Consider the following 22,969-nt stretch of genomic DNA (forward strand, 5'->3'; position numbering starts at 1 on the left):
ATGGTGCTGTTTATAGAAGAACTAAATAAAAAGGAGTTCCTACCAGTGACAATGGAACTAAGGACTTTTGTCAAATTACAATAAAGTCCTCAAAGTCCTCAAAAGAGTGGATATTTATCAGTACTCGATCTTGTGATTTCTCGCACGATGGCTAATGGGATCTTATTAGTTCTCATTGATTCATGAAAAAATTAAGAAAATCATGGAACTCTGATGTTTTCTTGAGGTGTTTAAACAAAGAAAAAAGCATACTTGTATAGGTTTCTAATGGTGTCTTCATCATCAGCAATGACATTGTAGGATCCTGGTTTTTCCCAAAAGTAGTAGTTTGTAGAGGCTTGACTAAAGCCAACCACAGCAGGAATATTTTCATCACCATTCTTGGAGTATGTGCTATAGAACTGCAAGCTATCTTCTGGATAAAGGAAAATAGCATACGAACTGGAATCAGAAGAGGCTAAGACAGCCTGGAAAGTGTTTCTCTGTGGGAAAAAAATTAATACATATTTACTCACATAAAAATAGTCAAGAAAGAGTAATTATTTTCTTTTCAAACACAAAATGAAAATCAGAATTCTCATTGAGAAGAAAAACATTATCAAAAGTAAATTAAATCTGTAGGAAATAGAGAGGTTGCCCAAAATATAACAATTTTAAGTTCTGTAATGCTGTAGGATGCTATTTCATTTCCTTAAAATAACTGATGTGCTAGACTAAATAAAAAATTCTGTTAACAGAATGTTTAAAGTAAAGTTCAAGTTTCATGTTGCTCAAGTCTTTTCCCATAGGAACATTTCTGCCTACTGTAGGAACCACTGGGACAGCACCTCAGACATCAGCTGTTCATTGCTACCAGAGTGCAGAGGTGTTACTATGAACACAATGCTTTTGTTGAGTTCAGCAAAATAAATTAGTTGTTGACATAAAAAGATTTGCTAAGTAGTGGTAATGTTCTCATCAGCTTTGATAATTATGGCGTACTAAGTTACATATCCTTGCAGGATAGTACCTGAATGGTTTAAAAGGGGAAAATGATTTGTGAATAATAAAAAAATAACCTCTAATTTCTTAATTCAATACTAGCTACAAAACATTAGTTTTTGTGAATGCAATATCATCTGTTCAAAATGGTCTTAAGATCCTACTAGTCCATAGAGTTATCTGATTTTACATAGTTTGATGTCAAAATTACTTTAGTCTGTTGAAAAATGCAAGCCAGAAGGATTATATTGAATGGAGGGAGGTCAGGATATTCTAGTTCAGTTATTATCACAACACATTTAACATTCAAAGTAAGAGCCATTAGGAAACACAAAGAAATCATCTACGTAGTTTCAAGCATTATCTTTTGAATTAATAAAGTATTATTAAAATAAAACTCGTAAAAATTCTGGAAACTCCTATTTTGCTACAGCCTTTTCAACAATAATATACATTCTTAGCTCTGCAGAATTCATTTAAACACAAAACACAGGTTGCAGTGCTACACTTTAGCTGAGTGTGTGTCCAACACGACTCAAAGCTCTGATTAACATTCACCTTTTCTTCCAAAGTGTGATCTTCCCCTGGTGCCTGGAAAGGAGCCACAAGCTTCCAGGTAACAATAACAACACTGCTGGGATCAAAAGCACTCTCAGGAAAACCTCTTTTGACATAGTCTGATGCAAGTTGCAAGACATCAGAGGATGAATCTTCTCTGAAATACACATTTCCACGTCCATCTGTTGTGTCCAGGTCAGACATAAAAGGAGCAATAGCCCCAAAACTCACTGGGAATTGACCAAGATATTTTTCTTCACTTGAGGGTTCATTCACTGCAATAATCCCATTAGTGGTAACCTAATAAAAAGATGAAAATTGTAACACAAATACTGTTCATACAACTGTGTCCCACACATATGCTCCAGATCACAATATTTTAATTTCAAATCCAAAAGAAATGCAATAAAAAGTCAGGTTTGTATCTGAAAAGTAACCGTGTTTTTTTAAGCTTTTGTTTAGAATCCCATGTCAGGAGTCCTGAGATTTCAGTTGCCCAAAACCAAAGGTTGACTTCATGGATAGAACAGCCTTTTTTTCCTAGATCATGATTTTAGCTATTTAAATTTCAGACACCTATTGTCTCTTCTGACAAGGATATACATAACCTTCCCACCACTGCTTCAGAAGCTGATAGAACTTTTGAACAAAGAACTAATTTACACATAGACACCAACCCCAAAAAACTGCTCCATGCTTAAATATGGTAATAGCCTGGGTGAAAGTCTTTTGGGAAGTCATACAGATTTCTCTTTGCCTTCAGTTTTCACTTCACTACAGCCACCCTCCTAGGAAGTCCTCTGCTATTGTGCAAGGCTAACAACAACAAGCTGCTGCTCATTCTTAAGACATGCTGTGAGCACAGCTCTTACACCAGAGGCTATAGAGGCTAGGAAACAGAATTTCCATAACAAATATAGGCTACCCTATAAATTCCTTTACAGCTGAGTGCCCAGACTGATAGAAAAATGGCTCTAATACTTGAAGGGGGGGTGGGAGAAGGTATTTGCATAAATAAGTGAAACTCTTGATCTGAAAATGCATTGTACTGGCTCAGGGAGATTTAACCCATCAGCGAGATGGTGATTCACTGTCAGCCACCTCTGACTAAAACTGAGATAAATACATACATACAGGTAGGTGCTAGGGCACACCCAAGTGCGACAGCCAATCTCCACTGCCAAACCAGAGCTGGCTCTCATGCACACAAGCAGTGAGCAAGACTGCAGGTGTCAGGCCTTGAAGCAGTGCACAAAGTGCTCACACACAGCTTTTTGTCCTGGGCCCTTCCGCCAGCTGTGTTTGGCACTGTGTGAGTCAGCCACATACAAATCCACCTCCAAGTCTTGGACTACCTGATACCAGGACACATCTGACTACCTGCAGGCAGCCAGGCACTCACTCTAGAGCTGCTGCCACATACACAGGAGACTCAAAATGGGACAGAGGTCCCAGAACTGTCACTATAAACTATGAAACTGAAACTGCAATCTCCCACAGATTTATCTCACTCACAGGGATTCTTGTGAGTCCAAGAAGAACAAACTGCTGCTGTATCTTTTTACACAGTCAAGATATTATCAACGTGATAAAATCTTTACAAATGCCTAGAAGTGGGTCAGAATGGCCACTGACACAGACTGCAAGGCCATCTAGCCCAATGGCCTGTCCCCAGCTGTACCTGCTAGCTTAGAGAGTCAGCAAAACAGGAGGACATGCACCTACTTCTCCAACGAGCCTCCAGCTGCATCCACCTCAAGGGGTTCCCTGTGCTTTGACTGTTTTTCATCCTCAGTGGATCTCTTTTGCGTATTTTTTAAGTCTTCCCTTAGCACATATAAACTCTCTGCATCCACAAAATCCCTTAAAAAGGAACTCCATGGATTTGTGACTCATACCCTCAGGTCTCTCCTACTTTTGTTTGCTTTCAGTCTGGCTTCCAGCTTCATTTGATGGCCCTAATTTTTGTATTCTGTCCCAATAAAATATTTTGTATTGGGACCTACAAAAATCCTACCCAGTCTCTCCCACTATATAATTTCTCCTTCAGAATTAAGAGCCCCAGCCTACCCATGCACTGCCTAAGAGCTGTTCTCTGTCTTTGATCACTCTCATTGTCTTTGAATATTTCTTTACCCTTTTCCACTATATAAATTTGTAATAAAGGAGGGCAGTAGGAGGCCACACATATTCTTCACAGAGAAACTGTGGTCTGTGCAAGCCCATCAAGGATGCTGGCTACACGTGCCTTGGCAACATCTTTAAAATCTGGACCACCACTGCTGCTACATACAGTAAATCAGAAAAAGTGTAGTATGAGAACTCATGACACAATTCACTCCTCCATATAGAAGAAACACCTACACCTTGAATTCTCCTATGGCAGAGGGTCAGAGCATGTTCCCTGCCACAGGCCAGTGGCCTGTCAGCTTGGTGTATAACTGGATAATGCTTAGCAGAACAATTAGCTAAACTTAGCAAATAGTTCCTATATCAGAATTTATTTTAAAAGTGGCTTGACATACGCTGATTGTATTGTCTGCAGTTGTATAATTTCATTAGCAGCTAGCGTGTAAAATACTAAAAAAATTAAGGTTGTGTTAAAAAAAAGGCAAGTTGGCTTTATGCACAAATAGTATATCTAAGACAAATAAGCGGTAAATAACCTGTGCAAACATGATGGGAAAGCAGGTCATGTTAGAAAGGGGGAGAAGAAGCTGAATGTTGTGATGATTTTTACTCTAATCATTCATGACTTAACAGTGGCCACAGATCCTAAGGTGAACTATGAATCTGAGGAGTAAGAACTAAAAAGACAGCAGGGGTTACCTCAGTACAGACCCTACAACTGGAGTCAGACGTGCAAGAGAAATCTAGTCCAGAAAGGTTCCCAGAACTCCTACAACATCGGAACACTAGAAAATGCCTCATATCCCTGTAAAGCAAAGCTAAAGCATGACCTGAAAATTAAAACCCACCAATTATACTATACCACTGGAAGACTGGATGGAGGATGGTGGACATTACAGTCTGTTTGCTAAGGCCTTTTAGTAAAGAGAGGCACTCCCTCTTTAAAGTAATAAATTTAGAGCATATTAAAATTTTTCTCTTCCTTCTGCTTTCTTAAACTTTTTGCACATAAGCAGCCCTACTCCCACCTAAATCCTCTTGTGAGCGATGAGTGGTGTTTGAAGTATTTTAAACAAATTCCATGCTCTTCATCAGATTTGGTGTGTGTAGACTTTGTGGCTTCGTGATCCCCTATTTATGGCAGAGACTAAACATTAAGAGAAAATACAATCAGGACTAGCTTTTACTGCAGAATAAAGCGGAAGCCAGAAGAAATAGCCCTCCTCTTTTCACCTCTTAGTGACATGCATCTGGCTATTCCTTTCCTCTTTGTTAAAAACTTTTATGTAAGAAGTAATTTTATTAAGGAGATACAAAATGCCAACCCCATTTTTTGAAATAGTTTTTAAGTGAGACGGTTCTGTTTTAAATGTTAAGGGAATGTTTCTAGAACCCAGAAAACATTTGCAAGCCATTACATGAAAATAAATAAATAAGCTGCTCACTTTGTGCAGTGATTTTTAGGGCAAGAGGAGAAACTCACCAATAATGAAAATATGTTTTTAGCTTTGAGATTTAACAATGCATTTATATTGGCAAGGACAGTGAATACTCATTTAACTTCACCTTGTTTCTTTCAAGGTCATAGACATAGGTTAAGTGTGAATCCCAAAATAAAGAGAAGTAATTCAGGGTAAGTACTGGGTTTCATCAAAGCATCATTCCTGTCAAAAGGGAAAGGGGGTAAAAGAGGCCTCAGGTGGGCGTTGTCTGAAGACCAGCTTTACAGTACATCTTTCCTTTTAGGGTATAACACTATTTAAATTGACAGGAACTAACATAGATGTATTTTTAGCATGTTAAACTTCTGGATTACACACATAGTTAACATACATTTGTGGTTTGTAGCAGAACAAATTACACACACACACACACAATTATAGGTCCACCTTGAAAACCATGTGAGAAGAGGAATGCAAAGTAAGGAAGTACTTCTATTAAAAGAAAAAGTGTATCTCTTGTGTACAACAAAAAATGAAAGTTTCTAACAAATCTGGTACTTTTCCCCTGTTCAATGATTAGGCATTTTACAGGCTTGAATATTTCCGCGTAAAAGAGTTTAGAAAATTTGAATTTACCTTTATAATGAAGTGACGGTTGTCTTAAAGCAGCAAAGCTTTCCAATACAAACATGACCAACCATTAATTTAAGAACTTAAAAAAAGTAAGGATTAAAAAAATTGGACCAAGCTTGCATTAAAGGATTCTCACTTCTTTCCTAAATGGAGGTAACCCCTAATCCTTCCATTTTTCCACACCAGTGAGCGTTAGTGTAAACAAAAAAGCTTTAATAAAACTGTGCTATTAAAACGAATAGAATAGTATGGGTTAGTGATAGAGTTCAATGTTATAAATCTTACATACTAAAGTACCATATTGAAGATTACAATATGTGAAAGCCTGTTTCCACTTATATGAAATAAAATGCTCTCTTCTGTCTATGAAAACAGGTTTTGTTGCCAGGGATTTTATGACAAGTTGATACTAAACAATCACTTCACAGAACTCCTCGCCTTTCTATTCATGTGTACAGCTAACGCAAACAAATCAGCTGCTCAGCTGTTAAAAAAGATAGAAAGAGAATCCACATAAAATTGCTACATAAAATTATAATGTGTACTAAATGTTAATTGTATCAGCTTGATAATATTTACTAACAACTAGCAATACTTTGGTAACTCCAGCTTGCCAAGCAAGATCGTAGAGCTTCATAAATACTCATTGCAAATATACAATAAAAATGTGTAATGTGAAGGTGCATTTAAAACTGCTCAGTACCTTTCCTTAACAGGTATACTTCTCCTTTCCCTACCCCCATGCAGTTTGTACTGTGCTTCTGTTCTGCAATACTTGCACCAGATTCAGTGCAAGAAAAAGCCTCTGCACAGACTGATACTGAAATGCCATTCATTAAAACTGCTCATCCTTAGTACTGAGTAATGCTGGCAGAGCCCTGGATGTGATTCAGAAATAGACTCTATATGGGTATTCGTTCAGGCAAAAACTAATCAGAACTGTTCCTGATTGAGAGCGTGGGCAAGTAACAGGATCATTAAACTAAAGAAACCCAGACTGGTTAATCAATTTACTGCTCTTTGAAAACTCTGTCCCATCTCTGTCGCTTACCTGACATGCTACTTGTTATCTTTGCTTCTCAGTGGCTACAGCCCACTATCTTTCAAGAATATGTTTGTGCTTTAAAAAGTGTATTTTTTACTTGGGTTGACTAATCAGTGACCAAATTAGAGTACAGAAGGCAAGACAATGAACTAAGGGCCAAACTGAAGTCTGAATTCTACTTAATACTTCATCTCCGTCAGCCTCAGTGAACAACGTCCATTTTCCACACAAGCATAACTCGAATCCCCCAAAATTTTGGATTTCAGATATGATTTCAGGATTTGTCTAGGTAGTGGCAGTATGGACAATGAAAAGGAGCGTAACTTAAGTGTCAGCACTAATACAACTCAGTATAGCACAAGCAAGTTATGTCTTCAGTAAATACCCATAAAACAGACTCAAGTGCATGGGAACTACGTCAAATTTTGAATCACTGCGGTCACATGGAGCTCTAGTTTCCCAAGCGTCTCCAGGTAGGTTAATCCACTGAGTTGCATCTTAGATCCACGATACCAAACCACACTGCTTTATCTGGACAGGGAGGTGAGATTTAGTCTACCAGATTAATGCCCTAAACACACTGTGCCTTCCCTACCAAGAGCTTTCTAAACGTGCTACTCAGCATTTTCAATTGCCAGCCTGGACGGGGCTTCAGGGGAAAAGAGGCAGTGGTAAAGCGTGCAGTACTCTTGCAGTGATCTGAAGACAAGCTGCCATTTTAAACAGTTTTTCTTATGGATGCTTTTGAGCAGCTCTGCTCCAGTCAGTCTGTTTTCAATCCCACCTTCAAACACTAAACACCCTCCATCAGCCATAAAAATGCACGCACAACTCTCAGCAGATTTAGCTGAGACACGCACAGATGGCTGAGATGTGCCTGCAGCCCAAAGCCTGCAATTCCTATGGATATGGACTTCCTCTGCCCAAGGGACTCTTAAAGCAATGAACACCTGGAAGTGCCCAAGACATCAAGAAACAGAAAGCTCTCCCAGCGCTCAGAGGTGCAAGCCTTAGACATGTCAGGCTGCTGGTTAGACACCCCGTTTCAGTTTTGTGACTCTGGCATGCCGAAACACACAAAACAGATCGCAACGAGGATGTTTCTGAGCTGAATACATTCTGTGTATGAATGCAGAAAACGCCTGGAGATGGCATTCACTCTGGCTAATTGACTGCATTTTCTTTACGCTCCTACTATCTGTTGCATTGTCTTCTAGCAGAGGCTGAGCACTTCGAAGAATCTGCACCGGTCACAGTGTGAGAAGGGAATTAACACGGCCCCGATACCTGACCTGAACAGGACTGGAACAATTAAGATCTTTGGACCGACCTCTGACCTCGGCGCTCACACAACCCACACGGAACCCACAAGCACCAGCACGCACCCACCCAAAGCTCCCCGGGGAGTTCCCAGGATTAGTTCCGACCCTCCGGCAGCCAAAAGGGGCCCCACACTCACATAGAGGGAGCGCACGGCCTCGCCGTAGAAGCGCAGCGCTGTGCTCAGCTCCAGCGCCGCCGAGTGCACGTCGTCCCCGGGCTCCAGCGCGGCATCGCCGCGGTCCTCGCCGTGCGGCAGCAGCGCCAGCCGCTCTGCGGGCAGCGCCAGGACGGGCAGCGCCAGGATCAGCAGCGCCCAGCGCGGACAGCTCGGCGGGGCGCGCATCCCGACGGCTCCCGGCGCCAGCGGCAGCGCCGTCCCGCCGCTATAAGCGCGGGCAGCGGGGCCGGCGGGCGGGGGGGCCGCGGCCAATGGCTGCGCGGGGCGGGCGGGAACAGCGGCCCCGGGACCCCCTGCGGCCGCTCCCACAGCCCCGAGCGGGGCTCAGCCAGCGGGGCTCAGCCAGCGGGGTCGCTCCCGGGCCGGGGCTTCGCCCGCGGGGGCAAAGCGGCGTCCGCGCAGCGCCGGGGCATCGACTCTCGGCAGCGCTCCGGCAGCGCTGGGACGGGGACGCTCAGCCGCTTGTGGGACGCGAAACTCGCGAAGATAAATCGGTGCGGGGTCGTAGGCATCCGGCAAATACTTTCAAAGCACCACGGCTCTCTGCCAGGGCCAGTGGGGTTTCTGCGTTAGTTTGGAAAAATGTGTGCTCAAAGTCACTCCAGCAGCTGCTACCTCCCAACAGACAGCACACCAAGACCAAATACCAAAATCAACATGAAACAAAAATATGAATCCCTAAGCTGTCGTCTGAAATAATTTTGATACCAGGTGCTTATTGTCGGGGGAAATGGATAAATACATTGGAATGTGTTCCATAAGTTAACACCATCCACATCACAATTGCACTAAAAAATAAATAAATTTGCAAATGAAAGATTACTGATGATATGAAATACAGAGAAAAGAAATATGGAACATATAAATATATTACTTCTGACTATGTCTTCTTGTTTTGTAGTGTAGTCTTGCTCTCTCAGAACACTCAGAAACAACTGAAGTATGGTTATATTTCATATATTTTTCCTAAAGCTTCCAAGCGAGGACAGCAGTGTTTAAGGATTAAATCTTGGCCAGTAAAGTGTATGCTGTGATATTTCCACAGAATGTTTACAGCAGAAAATCACCCAAGGAAAGGCAGCTGAAATGCTACCCACATACTTTTTGCATGGCTTTTTACTTTTCTTTAAATGCCTGTTCTGGGGGTTTTTTTCCCTTGTAAGAAAACATAATTTTGCATTTGTCAAATTGCAAGAGCACAAGACATTCCTGGGTAGAGCTATAACCATGCCAGCCTAAAAGAGAAACACATCTAATCACCATTAGCACTAGCAACTATTTACTGTTGGGTTCTATATGTCAGTGAAAAGAGCCACTGAGACAAAGCAGCGTGGAGGTCTGGGAGGAAGACAAGTCTGCTCTCCTTGAGTTCTTGCTGTCCTTTCACCTGCAACTTCCCTCCATATTTTCAGACCCTATAAGACAGTAACTGGTGGATTTGTGGAATCTGTGGCTTTATATATATCCAGGAACATGTGGCTAACAACTGCTAGAAGAGCAGCCTCTTGGCTGGATCACCACCATATCTGAGCACAGATATACCAACAAAGATGACTCAATATCCAGCCAAGGTATCTTTCTCCTCTTTTGACAAACCAGTACTTAACCACAAGCCAACTGTAACTTCTTACCCACGTTAAATGTGCACACTGGCATACCACCAGCTGCGTTCATCACAAAATCATCCTGTTACAAACCTGCCCCCTGCCCCAGCATAAGCCCATTTCCAAATGTGCAGAACCTAAAGCTTCTTGTGCTTGTGCAATGCAGCTCCATAGCAAAGAGAAAGCCTAAATTCATATACCTCAAGAACCTCATAGACACATTCACAACAAGAGCATAATTTCTGTTAGGCTTGATGTTTTCCACAGCCACATTTACTACAACAGACAGGCTCAACAAAATGAAGATATGAGCAAAACAAGAAGAAAACTCTGAGGGGGTAATTTTTTCCTGTAGATTCACATGATTTCCTAGTATTATGTCCAGAATTTGGAGGACAAGGACCACTGGGAAGCTAGAAACATAGTGTAGTAAATTTGAAATAGATCTGACGGCTCAAGAGTTAAATATCTTCGTCAGCATGCTTAAAACACGGGGTAGTAGTCATGTTGTCCATTAGTCAGCATGCTTAAAACACGGGGTAGTAGCCATGTTGTCCATCAGTCAGGATATTGAGATTGTTATTGTTTAGTCTGTATCTACCTTAAGAGGATTGCAATGTTTCTGTTGTAGCTAAACAAGTTTACCTTGTATGTAGCTCCCACTGTGAGGAGTATTAAGAATTTTCAGTTCTAAGACAAGAAAATAAGTTTCCCGTTGCTCTTTCTAGCATCTTCAATAGCGACCTAAAAAGGGGATGGAAAAGCATGTTTACTTATGTTGTAATTAACTGGGAGATATTAATTGCAAACTCCAACCAGAATGGAGAATGAAAAATACTTCAGCAAGATTTAAGAAGGGAAGGAAAGTGTTTAGATGCAAACTCGAATGTCACAATTGAGAAAGACCTTCCAGAAGTTCTTTCATAGCTAGTAAATATCAAGAACTCCACATTTTCATTGGATATTAAATCAGATAGGACAGCAGTTTACAAAGCAATAGTATCCCCTGAGCAGCCACTGAGATCCTGTACAACAAATGAGCCGGGTTTATTTTGTTACAAGGAAGTAACATTTTCTAAAGGCATGTAATGACGCTGCTTTTCCAGAAACTGCTTGCGAGATCACGGGAGGTGTCACAGAAAATTCACCACTGCAGAGAATTCAGACTGAAACCATAAAAAAGGTCAGGGGACAAAAGGAAGTGACGTACAAGAAATTGCTAAAGAACTGAACATGCCTACTTGATTAAATGATAATGGGGAGATTTGATTAAGATCTTGCATCAAAGATATGGAGCATCTTCAACACAAGTATCTGAAGACTGCTACCAAACAGATGGAGGAATTAAATGGGTGAGTTTGAGGATTACAGATAATTAGGACACTGAAATAACTAAAGAAGTAAGTCATATGTCAGAAAATGCTTCCTTACTGTGGGGTCTGTTTTCAGATAAATCATGGATTAGGCATAGTGGAAGCAGAATTATAGAAAGCTTTGAGAAGTCAACAATGGGTTGATCAGATTACTAAACAATAGACCTTAATGAATAATTCTGCATTTAACAATGAATTGAGACAGTCCAACATATTTGACTTGAGTTTCTATGCTCATAGAGTACTAAAATAGCTCACACACACATATATTTGAAAATTTCACTGCCTAAATGTGAGGAGATTTGGAAAAGGGGGTACAGATATGGAGAAGCCTGACCTTCTCAAGCCCCTCCCCAGGTTTCATTAACAGAGAAAACGGAGCTACTGTTCCCTTTGCTGGCATGACTGGAGTAAGGAAAGTAAAGCACTCAGCCTCTCATGATGATGTTGTGCTGTCCAATGACAAAAAAAGCATTTTAGTGGGTGGATCAAAGGACGGAGTAACCATGTGGTAATAAACTGAAGTATTTGGGATACTGGCAGGAAAGAATAGGACTGAGGTCTGCTGAGAAGGGGCATTTTTTAGAGAGACAAGGTCATGGGAATCAGGCAGTCACAAGCAAAGGCAAGGCTCACAGGAGGATCATGGAGTGCACATCATAAATTTAAATCACTCTCTCCTAGAATTGAATGTTCATTGTTCACTAGAGTGGGACAGGATGAGATCCCTTCTGTAACTCTACATGAGCTAGTATCACTATGGAGGACACATAATTCTGGAGCAACTTCAAACAAAATACGTATTTTGCAGCAGAGCTCTCTACAGAAAAGAACTAATTCTGAGGAATTCTTAGATTCTTTTGAGAAGAGATGCACATGAATGGTGATATTCTGTGTTGGCCTCTGCGTTAGTGCAGAGTATAGAAGATTGTAGAATCCTTTCTTTTTCTCTCATGCAGAGATATTGCAGGGCAACAACAGGACAGCAATATTGCAGGACAACCTCCTTAGAAACTCATATCCCATTCTGGAGAACAGCTGAGCAAGAAAGAGGATGTGTCAACGCTTGGCCAATGACCTGGTCAGTACAGGACAGATTGCTGCTGTGATATAATGGTACACAGCAGCAGCAGATTACTGCCCTGGAGCAGGGCAAGAAGCATGGGAAAAACAGAAGCTCTCAGACCCTTCCTAGGTCTGGTGCTAGGAGACACTTTATATTTCTGGGGTTGTCTTAATTTATTGCTATCTCTCATTATTAGAGCTGGTAACTGTATTAACAGGGGACCAAAAAAAACCTCACAGAGAAAGTTATGCTTATACAGAGTCATGAACGTTTCTTTTCATCCCAGTTTAAAATTTAGGAAAAATTAGATGGAGAACAGAAGAATATAAGCATCATGTAAAATGGCTAGATTAAAAATAATCCTTCCATCTGCCATGTAGCCACATGAAAAATATTACACTTTTATATATATATATTCAAAATATCCTTCTTACATCCTAATGCTTGTTCTCTTTTAAGAACAGATTCTCTAATTCAGTAAGAATTCTAGAACTTCTCTGTAGTAAGAGAGAGCTGTAACAGGGCAAGAGGATATATAATTAGTCTTCTATTTAAATATTCATTTCAGCACTACCTACTGCATCTATGCCAGGTCTTGCTGTTTTGTTATTATCTAAAAGTTTTAGCTTTGTGCCATAAAAGTCTCCAAACAGACAATAAAAAATTATTTCAGAGTTTTAAAAAACACAGTGAAGACAGAGAGACAAAATGTATAATCATTTTCTCATACACACAAAAACCAGTTACAATATGAAGGAGCATTGTTTTTTTAAACAATGGGAATGGGATGTGGAAAACCAATTTGAATGGGACAGGAAGACAGCTGTGGAAAAGGTATCATTTACCTCTTATCTTCTCCAAGACTAAAGAAATAATTACTGTGACCCACTGATAATTGTGTCAGATTTCAGAACAAAGATATTACACAATGGAAAAATACATATCCTAGTAGTCTGGTGAAGAGATGGTATTTAATGCATCTCAAGTTAAAGCATCACTTCAGATTGAATGTGCACCCAAACCAAAAGCAATGATAAACGTTGTATTCTCTTTTATGTGGCATCCAGATTTTGACTGTGAATTTCAGGTGTAGATGTAAGACGCACAAAAAAGATGTCATATTGAGTCTCAACAGCAAAGCTTCTAGATGACAATCAGAAAGAAAAGAGAGGCCAAGCACTGATCTGATGCTTGTGGTGGCTAGAAATTTGCTAACAAATGGTTATATCCTCAACTTCTCTACAAACATTCAAAAGGGCTAACAAAGTCTGAAACGCTGACACAGTCTTTCTTGTGACAGCCAAGCTACTCTCTCACATCAGCCCCTTGTGTCTGCAGAGCACCCAGCCACCCTCACAGAGGCTGGCTCTGCCGGGATTCTCTGCCTGCTAGAATAATATATCTTGCAACAATTGTCATTTAGAAAGAGTATATGGTTTCTCAGATAAGTCTAAATGATCACAACAATTCAGAGAAGACACTTAACCCATTTTCCCCCATGATTATTGAATGATATCTTTTACAAGGAAAAAGTCTTATGCATGAGACTGATTTTCCTGGAGTGGAATCCATTGCCTAAATTAGTGAAATTCACTCAGGAGAATCTATCATTACCTTGAGTGACTGTGAGTAAAACAGAGAAAAGGATTTTCACTTGGGATAGGGCATGCAGTGGTGCAGCGAAGACCAACAATTTCAATTACTATTTTTACAAAAGGACCAGATAAGGGAAGAAATATTTAATGAATATAACATCTATTCTCATAAACTGTATGGTCTCAAAATTAGGTTGTGCTTTATCTTTACATGTATATATATTTGTGAAAGCCCTGCAGAGAGGAAGGATAAACTTCCCTGTAAGTCCATGCTTGGCTAGATTGAACAATAGGTATTAATATCTCCTTTAATGAGGTTACTTGTAAATATTTTCATTTTTGGACAAGGTCTACTAGGAAAGAAAATTTCTCCATCCAAAAAAGAGGATGCAAACATTTCCTGATGTCTCCTGTTCAAAGTTGGCTACACCAAATGATTTTTGCCTTCAGGAATCTACTCAGCACACCCCAAAGTTTCTGAGAGGGGGTGGATATGTGTGCTTAAAGGCAAAATTTGCCTGAGGATGGCTGAATCATAACTTTAGATTCCAAGAACATTGTCAACAGGCAAAATTTTGGAGTGACAATTCTGCTGATCACACAAAATGGTAGTAAAAACTGGTGAATATCAATTCAGTGGTTTCATGGTTAATTTTTTAATTTATTTTTCTTCTTTTTTTTCTTCTTCATAAGTTTTCCAGTATCTTGGATTGAAACTTTAGCTATGAGGTGCTATAAATGTAATAATTTATTCTTAGATTAGACATATGTAAGTTCAAGAACTGATGTACATTTTCAATCTGAGGACCTAATTTGTGTGCTTGAGGCAAGTTATGTTTAAAATGTTGGACATAATGTGTGTAGCTGGCTGTAACACACCATATATTTTAATGCTGAAAGAAGATTTTTTGCTCCTTTTTTTTTAACTGAGTAAAAACAGTGAACTTTACCCTGACTTGAAACAGTCCAGATTCAAAAAAACCCCAGGAGTAATTCCATGAATTACAGCTATTTATTCTTTCTGACCCAAGGACTTACATTGCTGTTCACTTCACTTGGAATCTGCAGACTAATAAAAACAATGCCCTATTACTGCAGGCCTGGTTCCTACAGTATATCACCGTATCCCGCAGTCATAGGGAGGAGGAGGAGAGAAGGTCCAGCAGGCAGGAATTCTGCAGCAAGATTGATTTATTTAATTATTTTACAAACCTTTTATAGACTTTTTTCTTCATAGTCCAATTGGACAAAGGATCAGCCACCCCTTGGGGGTGATTGGCCAAAATCCTAAAACATCCATTATCAAAAATATTTTTCTACTATACCATAAACAAGACTTTTCAAGGTTGTAGGTGGCTTGGTTGTTTACGTTCCCTACTACCTCTTCTGTGAGAGAGAAAAGTCTCTCACGGACTTAGAAAATAACAAAAAATCCTCACTAACAGCATTTTTGTACCTACAATGCCCCACTCATTTCTTCCCAAATTTAAACTTTAAACAAGTTTAGTGTTTTACCCTAGGATGTAAAACTAGTTTTGTCACAGAGCAGCAATAAAACACAGGGATCTGCACTGAAATGACTCAGCACAGAAACAAACACATTGCCCCTGAGAAAAAAGAGGCAGGATTTGCAAACACTAGGATTGAGGCAATAACTTACTCGCTGGATAAGTGACAGGGTAAGAGCAAGAGAAGTCTCTTCTACAAGAGGTTGCTGGAAACAAACACCTTGTGTAGTCTACACTTGCAGTTGAGAGAGGGACAGAGGGTGATCCCTGAAGCCAAGTAGCAAGGACTGGATTGTGTCCAAACTACTGACCCTAGACCTCACCAGAGTGTCCACACTGCAAAGCATTTAGCCCACAATCTCTGCTTGGCTACTGTAGCCCTAGGACACTTTTTTTCATTCTTCCCCCTCTTTCCCCATCCCGGTTCAGAGTGTCTGAAATAAAATGAGCCATTACAGAGACCAGCAGTGGTTTAGTTAAAGCACGAAGCTAAGGGTACATGTCACATACCAAAGCCTGTGACATGAGGGTATGTGCAGGTATTTGAAGTCGCAAAGCCTTTAAGCCAGCTCTGGAAGATCAGAAAGGGCTAGAACAAAGTCTGGTCGTGGCTTGTGACTGCTTTTTGAGCGTGGTCCTTGGAGCAAACTGTCACCAGACCGCTCCTGTGTTTTGTCATGGAAAGAGCCTTTTGGAGCAGGCAAGAGATCAGCTAACACTTGGGCAGCTTGGATATTCAGGCGTTCCGTGCATGAGGGACATCCTAGGCCCTCTCTCATTTAGGAATATGAATGTACCTGCGTACCTGAAGTCAGAGGCAGGTTTCTAAGCTTGTCAAGGGGGAGAGGCAACAAGTTTTACAACTTTAAAAGCTACACTTGCAAATGAAAGGTTACCAAAGCCTTTCCAGGTAATTACTTGTTCTTATTCTCCAATCACTATTGGACCTCTAACTAAATGACCTCACTTGTCCTGCCTTCTCTCCCTTGAGCTCTCTGAACCCACTGTAAACATCCTTCTCCTTTACCTTTTCCCCCACAAGCGCCTTTAACACCATACTGGTTATCTGCATCCTAGTTTCCTTCTTTATCTTTTTTCAAAAGAGTCTTTTTATTAACCTTTTGGGATCTTAGGGCTGACCTTCTTTATGGCTCATTGACCAGTTCTCATTCCTTGAGTTCTTTCCCAGAGAAACTCACGTCTGTTTCCCTTTAATTGCAAATCTTTTATTATTCCCTCAAACTTCCTGCATGAAAAACGTTTGAATGTTTTCCAGCAGCACAGATCTTTCAAAGTTACACAGTTGCACAGTTCTGCCAGCATGGGTTATACTTATTTACAAGTGAGGCCTCTAAACCTGAGGAAATAACTTAGGAAAGAAAAGGTATTATCCCAAACAAAACTATCTATATCTGGTCCTTAATTCTCTATTTTTTCTTGAAATATATAATAATTGTTATTTATGGATTTTATGTATTTAATGCATTTGACCCTCAAAACACTTATCCTATCCAGCTACACATCCATCTTTAGAGCCATTAAATACAACATGAAATTGTCATTTAGACACCCCTATTTACCATGTGTACACAGCTTGTACAGTCTGAAAAAAAATTGGAGATTAAATTATTGAAAACAAATAATGGGGGAAAAATATGTATTATGTTGGACCCAAGTTTTAACAAAATTATTGATTTTTTGGTGGATATTAGCCTTTTTATCATCTGAGGAGAGAGTCTAACTCCTGAAGAATGATCCGTAGCACTTGAACAAACAAGAGGATTGTGTTCTTCCTGAGGGAAGTCTGCTGTCCTTTGCTTCTTCCATTTTAGTAAATAAAATTCAGTTATTTAAGTACTCAGAACAGGACTTTGTCTTACCTAAAATGTATTTTTTTCTGTGGCTTATTCCCTGCAACAGTGCTAAAACATAAAGCAGCTTTTCATATAGCAATCATGGTACAATATTAGCAAAAATCATGATGTGTTAGTTTCAACAGCACTTTCCATTTGTCAGATTTCTGCTCTGGTAGTTTCAACAGCACTTTCCATTTGTCAGATTTCTGCTCTGTCAAATTTCAAAACCTTTCCTGATGATTTAAGAAACATGTATTGTTATTCCACTTCCCAAAGAGAAAAGTTAAGGCACTAAAGAAATACAGCTTGTCCACCTGCAAATCAGAAGACCCATAGAAACTCAGTGGAGATTTCCTAGCAACCAGAAGCAGCTTTCTAAAGTGGAGCAGATCATGTTTCTTCTCAAAAAAATCCAATTTCAACTAATTACCATCTCTATGGGTGAAGAGTGTGAAATTGTGTAGTTATTCCTAAAGCTCACAAGCCTCAGGAAAAGCTCACCAACTTGAGATACTCTGGAGGCCACCACATGGCAGAAATTAAGTAAAAAAACATCCCAAAGAAAAATTAGGAGTTAGATTTTGAGAGCGAATATGTAACAAAGGATTCTGCTGCTGGCTGCCAAATTCAGCCCCATTGGGGAGGATATGACTGACAATTACAGCTCAGTAAGCAGAAAAAGATACAAACACTTATGCAACAACTTTCATTCTGTGTGGTGAAGGAATTAAAAGGTTGGTCTTAAGTATCTGCAAGCTGTTTCTGTTCTCCATAAATTGTGCCATTACTTTGAAAACAGGATGTATGCTTCAGAGTAAAGTAAAACAAACAGATTGGCCTAACACAACAGCATAAAATCACCCCTGACAGTGCAGTATTGTTCAAAAACCCTCTTATGCAAAGACGGCAAAATACAAAGGTAGGACAAGTAGAGAGGAAATTCTATTTGGTATGATTCTTGCCTGAATAAAACCTTACCTTTAAAGTTTCCAGAGCATTGTGTCCATTTTACATGGCAAACTATGACCAGGGCTAACTTAATTTTCTTCCTTGCTGATGCTCCTTTCCAGGTATTCATCAGCATGCCCTGCATGTTTCATGCATCTAAGTGTTCTCTGAAACTTGGGAACATTTCTGCCTGAGTATTTGCAATCTTGGGACTTATATTCAATAGCATATATGTTATATATACGGAAGAACTTAGAAGTACATTAGCCTTATTATTTCACTGGCACTAATGGTAATAATTTTTCTAGTTTCTATGATTTCTGAACATTCCCTACGGTGTACTATAGTTTTCAGACTGACTTAAACAGAAATCCCCCCCAGACTGCTCAGCCTTGCCTAGGGTCAAGACATTGGTAATTTCCAAATAGCCTATCTTCTCTGAACATGTTTTTCCCCTCTTGGTACCAGACATAAATATTTGTTGCATGTGCTGCTTCAGCAGAGTAACAACTCAGTTACTGTTCCAGTATCTGAACCAGCTGCTCTCAGCTGCTCCTGCTGTGGCAGAGCCAGACCCAGGACTAAGAGGAAGCCCATTGGACTTCCACTGGCCTCAGTAATCCATATTTTCAGGGTGCCTTTTTTCAGTTGAGAAGGAATAACCAGGGGGAGAAAACCCTGAATTTCAAAAAGGAGTCAGATGAGAGAAGGATGGTGGGAAAGCAAAAGAGAACTCGAGTCTTTTGAGTGAGAGGATACAAATATGAGCCCTGTCACAATCAGCATCTGCTTGTACAACTTTCCCTGATGACTTCAAGAAGGGAGCTGGTAACAAAGAAGAGCACAACTTGGGCTATCCAGTCCTGCTGGCAAAGAAGCAAGAGGTGAACAGCTGCCTAACCATGTGTGCACTCCCAGCCATACCAAATGAATCCCAGGGTCTGCTGATTCTGCCGGCCTTGGCACCCTGCAGGATAAAATGGATCTCCTTTTTGACAGAAGACTTCTCTTATCTCCAGCAGTGCTCAGCTAAGACAAGTCAGTTCTCTAAATGAGCATCTGCTAGTTTTGAATAAAAGAGAAATGCTGCCACTCAGTAATAAGGAAGGATGCTTGAAGAAAGGAAATGAATGGGCAGGCCTGTCTTGCTAAGCACAAGAAGGGCACTGGTACTGGTGCAAGGAGCAAAAACTGGATGAAGTTAGTTCCAACCAAAAAGACACCAGCACACAAGAGACACTAAGAGGATTAAACACTGTATTTAGAAGTTATCCCTTGTTGAGCTTGACTCCTGCTTCCTATGTCTAACAGTTTATTTCTGTCTTCAGACTCTATTCAGTGAGTGTTAAAGACTTCTTGGTATTGCAGGCTGTCACTTTAGGACAGTTGGCAAACTGCAGCTATAGCAAAGCAGACACTGAGGGCTCCAGCAGGTTTTTCCCTGGCAGAGGTCTCTTACCTGTGAAGCCAACCAGTAAAGATTCAAGCATAAGCTATTCAACATGAATGGAATACCGTACAGGACACTTTTAATACTGCATACTTTGCAGCCTCTAAAAGGTGACTTTTCAAAGTTGGCATCAGGATAGCTTGTGAACAGCCAAGAATCTACAATATCACAGGGGAAGTGAAAGTTCACCACAAAGGATGCACTATGCAGCCAAAATCTGGAGGAGACTGAGCGGAAATCTCATTGTGATTTCCATCAACATCCTCATGAGGGAAAGCAGAGGAGCAGGTACCAATCTCTTCACTCTGGTGATCAGTGACAGCATGCAAGGAAACAGGATGAAGCTGAGTCAGGGAAGGTTGAAGTTGCATATCAGGAAAAGCTTTTTCACCCGGAGGGTGGTTGGGTGCTGGAACAGGCTCCCCACGGGAGTGGTCACAGCACCAAGCCTGACAGAGTCAAAGAAGTGTTTGAACAATGTCCTCAAGCACATGATGTGATTAGTGGGATTTCCTGTGCAAGGCCAGGAATTGGACTCGATGATGCTGATGGGTCCCTTTAAACTCAGCACGTTCTATGGCTCTATGCTAAAGGACGTAAACCTCTGTTGTGCAGTTCCACAAAGGTATTTCAAGATAGAAACCGACAAACTGAACCCCCTGCCATGACAGACTGAGTCCAGCGGCTGTGTCTACCAATGTGTCAAGCCTCACACTTTGAAAGTGAGACGAACCACAGTCTCCTACCACTCAGCTGTTTGGAGTGCTCCGCGGCAGGCTCCCTCTCAAAGGAGGCTGTTCCCCTCACACTCCCCCACCTCCGTCCGTCGGAGACGGTGCTCACTATCAATCATTATTAACCATTTCACAGATTCTCGAGGCTGTGAGCGGTGGGAGCTCGCACAGGCCGTGCTGGGAGGGGAGCCGCAGGACCCCACGCTGGCACGCGGCACTCCCAGCACAGTGTTGCCCTCGGCTAGTTGGTTTTTTTTTTCCCCCACGGTGCTCGGGCGCAGATCAGTAACACCAGCACCCTCCGCTGGCCCCTGCCGTGAAGACACCTGCAGGGAAGGGGCTGATCGGAGCTGCTGATAGACCTGTTATGCTAAATCTAGAGAAACACACCTTTTTACTAAAGCTATTAATAGGTCATGCCCTCTGTAAGCGGCCCCCAGCTGCCTCCAGCCACTACACACACACGGCATAAAAGCAATAGCGGGGACTTTAAAGCTTATGCACAGAAAGAGCACTTAATTTTAGTGTTAATTACAAGACTCATAAACAATGTTGTAATATATGAACATATATATTCTCCAAACAGACTGATCTTAATTAGAACTTCAGTTAAATTACCAATCTTGTTTTGGAGCTTGTAATTAAAAGTTAAACTATTTAAATTTTATTTGTTTTATTTAATTATTTAAATTATCATAAATTATCACCATGTTTTTTTCCTCCAAGATTTCTGGACGGTAGGTATGTGCACAATTGAAACAAAAAACCAAAAAAAAGGGCACAACCTAAGCCAGTGCACCTGAGAGAGTGTCTGAGTGCATGGTAGCTTGCAAAAAAAAGTCTTTTAGAAGTAGTGACTGATTAAGCATATTCAACGTATTTTAACTTGTTTTTTTTTCTTTGAAGATCACCTGTACATTAATGATTTAAAAGCTATTATTCTGTGTAGTTACAGAAACTCTTTCTTTTTACTGAGGTGTCCAATAGTAGTAAAACCATAAAGGTCCATGTTGAAAATAATGGTCTACCTAAGTCAGTTCATAAACTGGTGACATATTTATTTGGGGGTGTGGGAGGGATATTTGCTTTCTGTTTAGCATTCATGCAGAGTAGCAGTAATTCCAAGAGCTGGCTGATATGGATATTTGATTCTGCTTACTCTTACCAGTTGCATAACCAAAACCACCTAGACTGAAACTGGGAAAGGTCATTCATAATATCTTACTGTAACTACATGGATTTGGATATTTATACAGAATTTAAATGGATAGACAGCACTTGAAATATCCTCTCCAAGTTCATGTGAGTAGCTAGACACTGAATACATATGCAGTGACTAGAGTAATTCAAATTCCTGGACACACTAACCATGTGTAAGGATTCTCATTGGATTAGATCTTTGGCCAATATATCATAGAAACATGAGTGAAATCAGTATATAAAGTGACTTCAACAAAGAAAGGAATCATATTTAATAGACAGAAATATGTCCCTAAGTGAGGGGATAAAATCAACATTATGTGTCTCTGCTGGAAAAAAACAAGTGGTGGCACTGTTAGTAAAGTTACTTACTCCACTTCTGGTAGTGCTCAACTTCTTTCTAACAATTTGGCAGTGTGTGGGTTCCTAGGAGTTAAAAAACGCACTGATTTAGTATTAGCAAGGCAAATTTTTTAACAAATCCTCATAAATTTCTTGAATGTAAAAAAGATTAAAAACAAGGTTGACACTAATAAAAGCAAAGAATGTATAATGAAAGCTAGCACACTCACTCAGACTGCTAAGTTTGTATCAGTGAAATCCCCCTGAAAAGATAGAATTTGTTACTACTAAGTGTTCAGGATTTTCACCTGCTTTGCATATCTAGCTATCTATCTCAAAATTTGATAGAAACATTCATATCTCCTCAGTAATCTCAGTGTTTTATGGTGAATTTAAAATGGCTGATAATTTTCCATGGGCTCTGTCTTGCAGGAGAAAGCACAGAAAGCACATTTTGGTTTTTTTCCCAAAATATATCTCATTCTTTCTAACATTAAATTAATTTTTTATATACTGCTGTAAGGCTTTCATAAAAAGCCTTTATGAAAAAGGCTCTGTGCAAAATAACTAGCTTCATGTTTTCATTTTTTTTTAATAGAAATCACTTCCTTTTACAAAGTTCTTTAAACTTAAAAAATAAAAATAATTTAGATTTAATGTGTATTCTGAAAATACTTGGAAGACAGAATTTTTCTTGTGTTATTCACAGAGCTCCATGGGGGAAACTGATCATGCCTCCTCCCTACTGTCTTTTGACTACCAAATTACACTCTTTTTTTAATGCAAACATTCTCTGACATTACTATTTTGCTTCCCCTTCTTAAAAATTATTGATACACACAATAAAATAGGTAGGTAGATAGAACAGATTTTATACAGTTGTAACCAAATTTCTTTCTCTTTCCTTCCTTTCTTTCTTTCTTTCTTCCTTTCTTTCTTTCTTTCTTTCTTTCTTTCTTTCTTTCTTTCTTTCTTTCTTTCTTTCTTTCTTTCTTTCTTTCTA

General features: G+C 40.1%; 1 protein-coding gene and 1 long non-coding RNA gene across 2 annotated transcripts in view; both read right to left on the reverse strand.

The window, feature by feature from the left end:
- Positions 1-8,481, reverse strand: part of NID1 (nidogen 1) — a 43,768-nt gene extending 35,287 nt beyond the window's left edge. The window contains exons 1-3 of the mRNA XM_042025292.1: positions 8,249-8,481; positions 1,540-1,839; positions 253-482 (exon numbers count right to left, since the gene is read on the reverse strand). Coding sequence (XP_041881226.1) covers positions 253-482; positions 1,540-1,839; positions 8,249-8,455 — 737 coding nt within the window. The 5' untranslated portion in view covers positions 8,456-8,481. The remainder of the gene's footprint in view (positions 1-252; positions 483-1,539; positions 1,840-8,248) is intronic.
- Positions 8,482-10,299: 1,818 nt separating this feature from the next.
- The window catches only part of LOC121663101, a 15,370-nt gene continuing 2,700 nt past the window's right edge, over positions 10,300-22,969 (reverse strand). Inside the window, exons 3-4 of the long non-coding RNA XR_006015525.1 lie at positions 21,997-22,050; positions 10,300-10,638 (exon numbers count right to left, since the gene is read on the reverse strand). This is a non-coding gene — a long non-coding RNA (uncharacterized LOC121663101). The remainder of the gene's footprint in view (positions 10,639-21,996; positions 22,051-22,969) is intronic.

The sequence above is a fragment of the Corvus kubaryi genome, unplaced genomic scaffold (genome assembly GCF_017639235.1).
Source record: "Corvus kubaryi isolate FWS band 111438036 unplaced genomic scaffold, C.kubaryi_AGA036_p1.0 37266, whole genome shotgun sequence".
Taxonomy (NCBI): domain Eukaryota; kingdom Metazoa; phylum Chordata; class Aves; order Passeriformes; family Corvidae; genus Corvus; species Corvus kubaryi.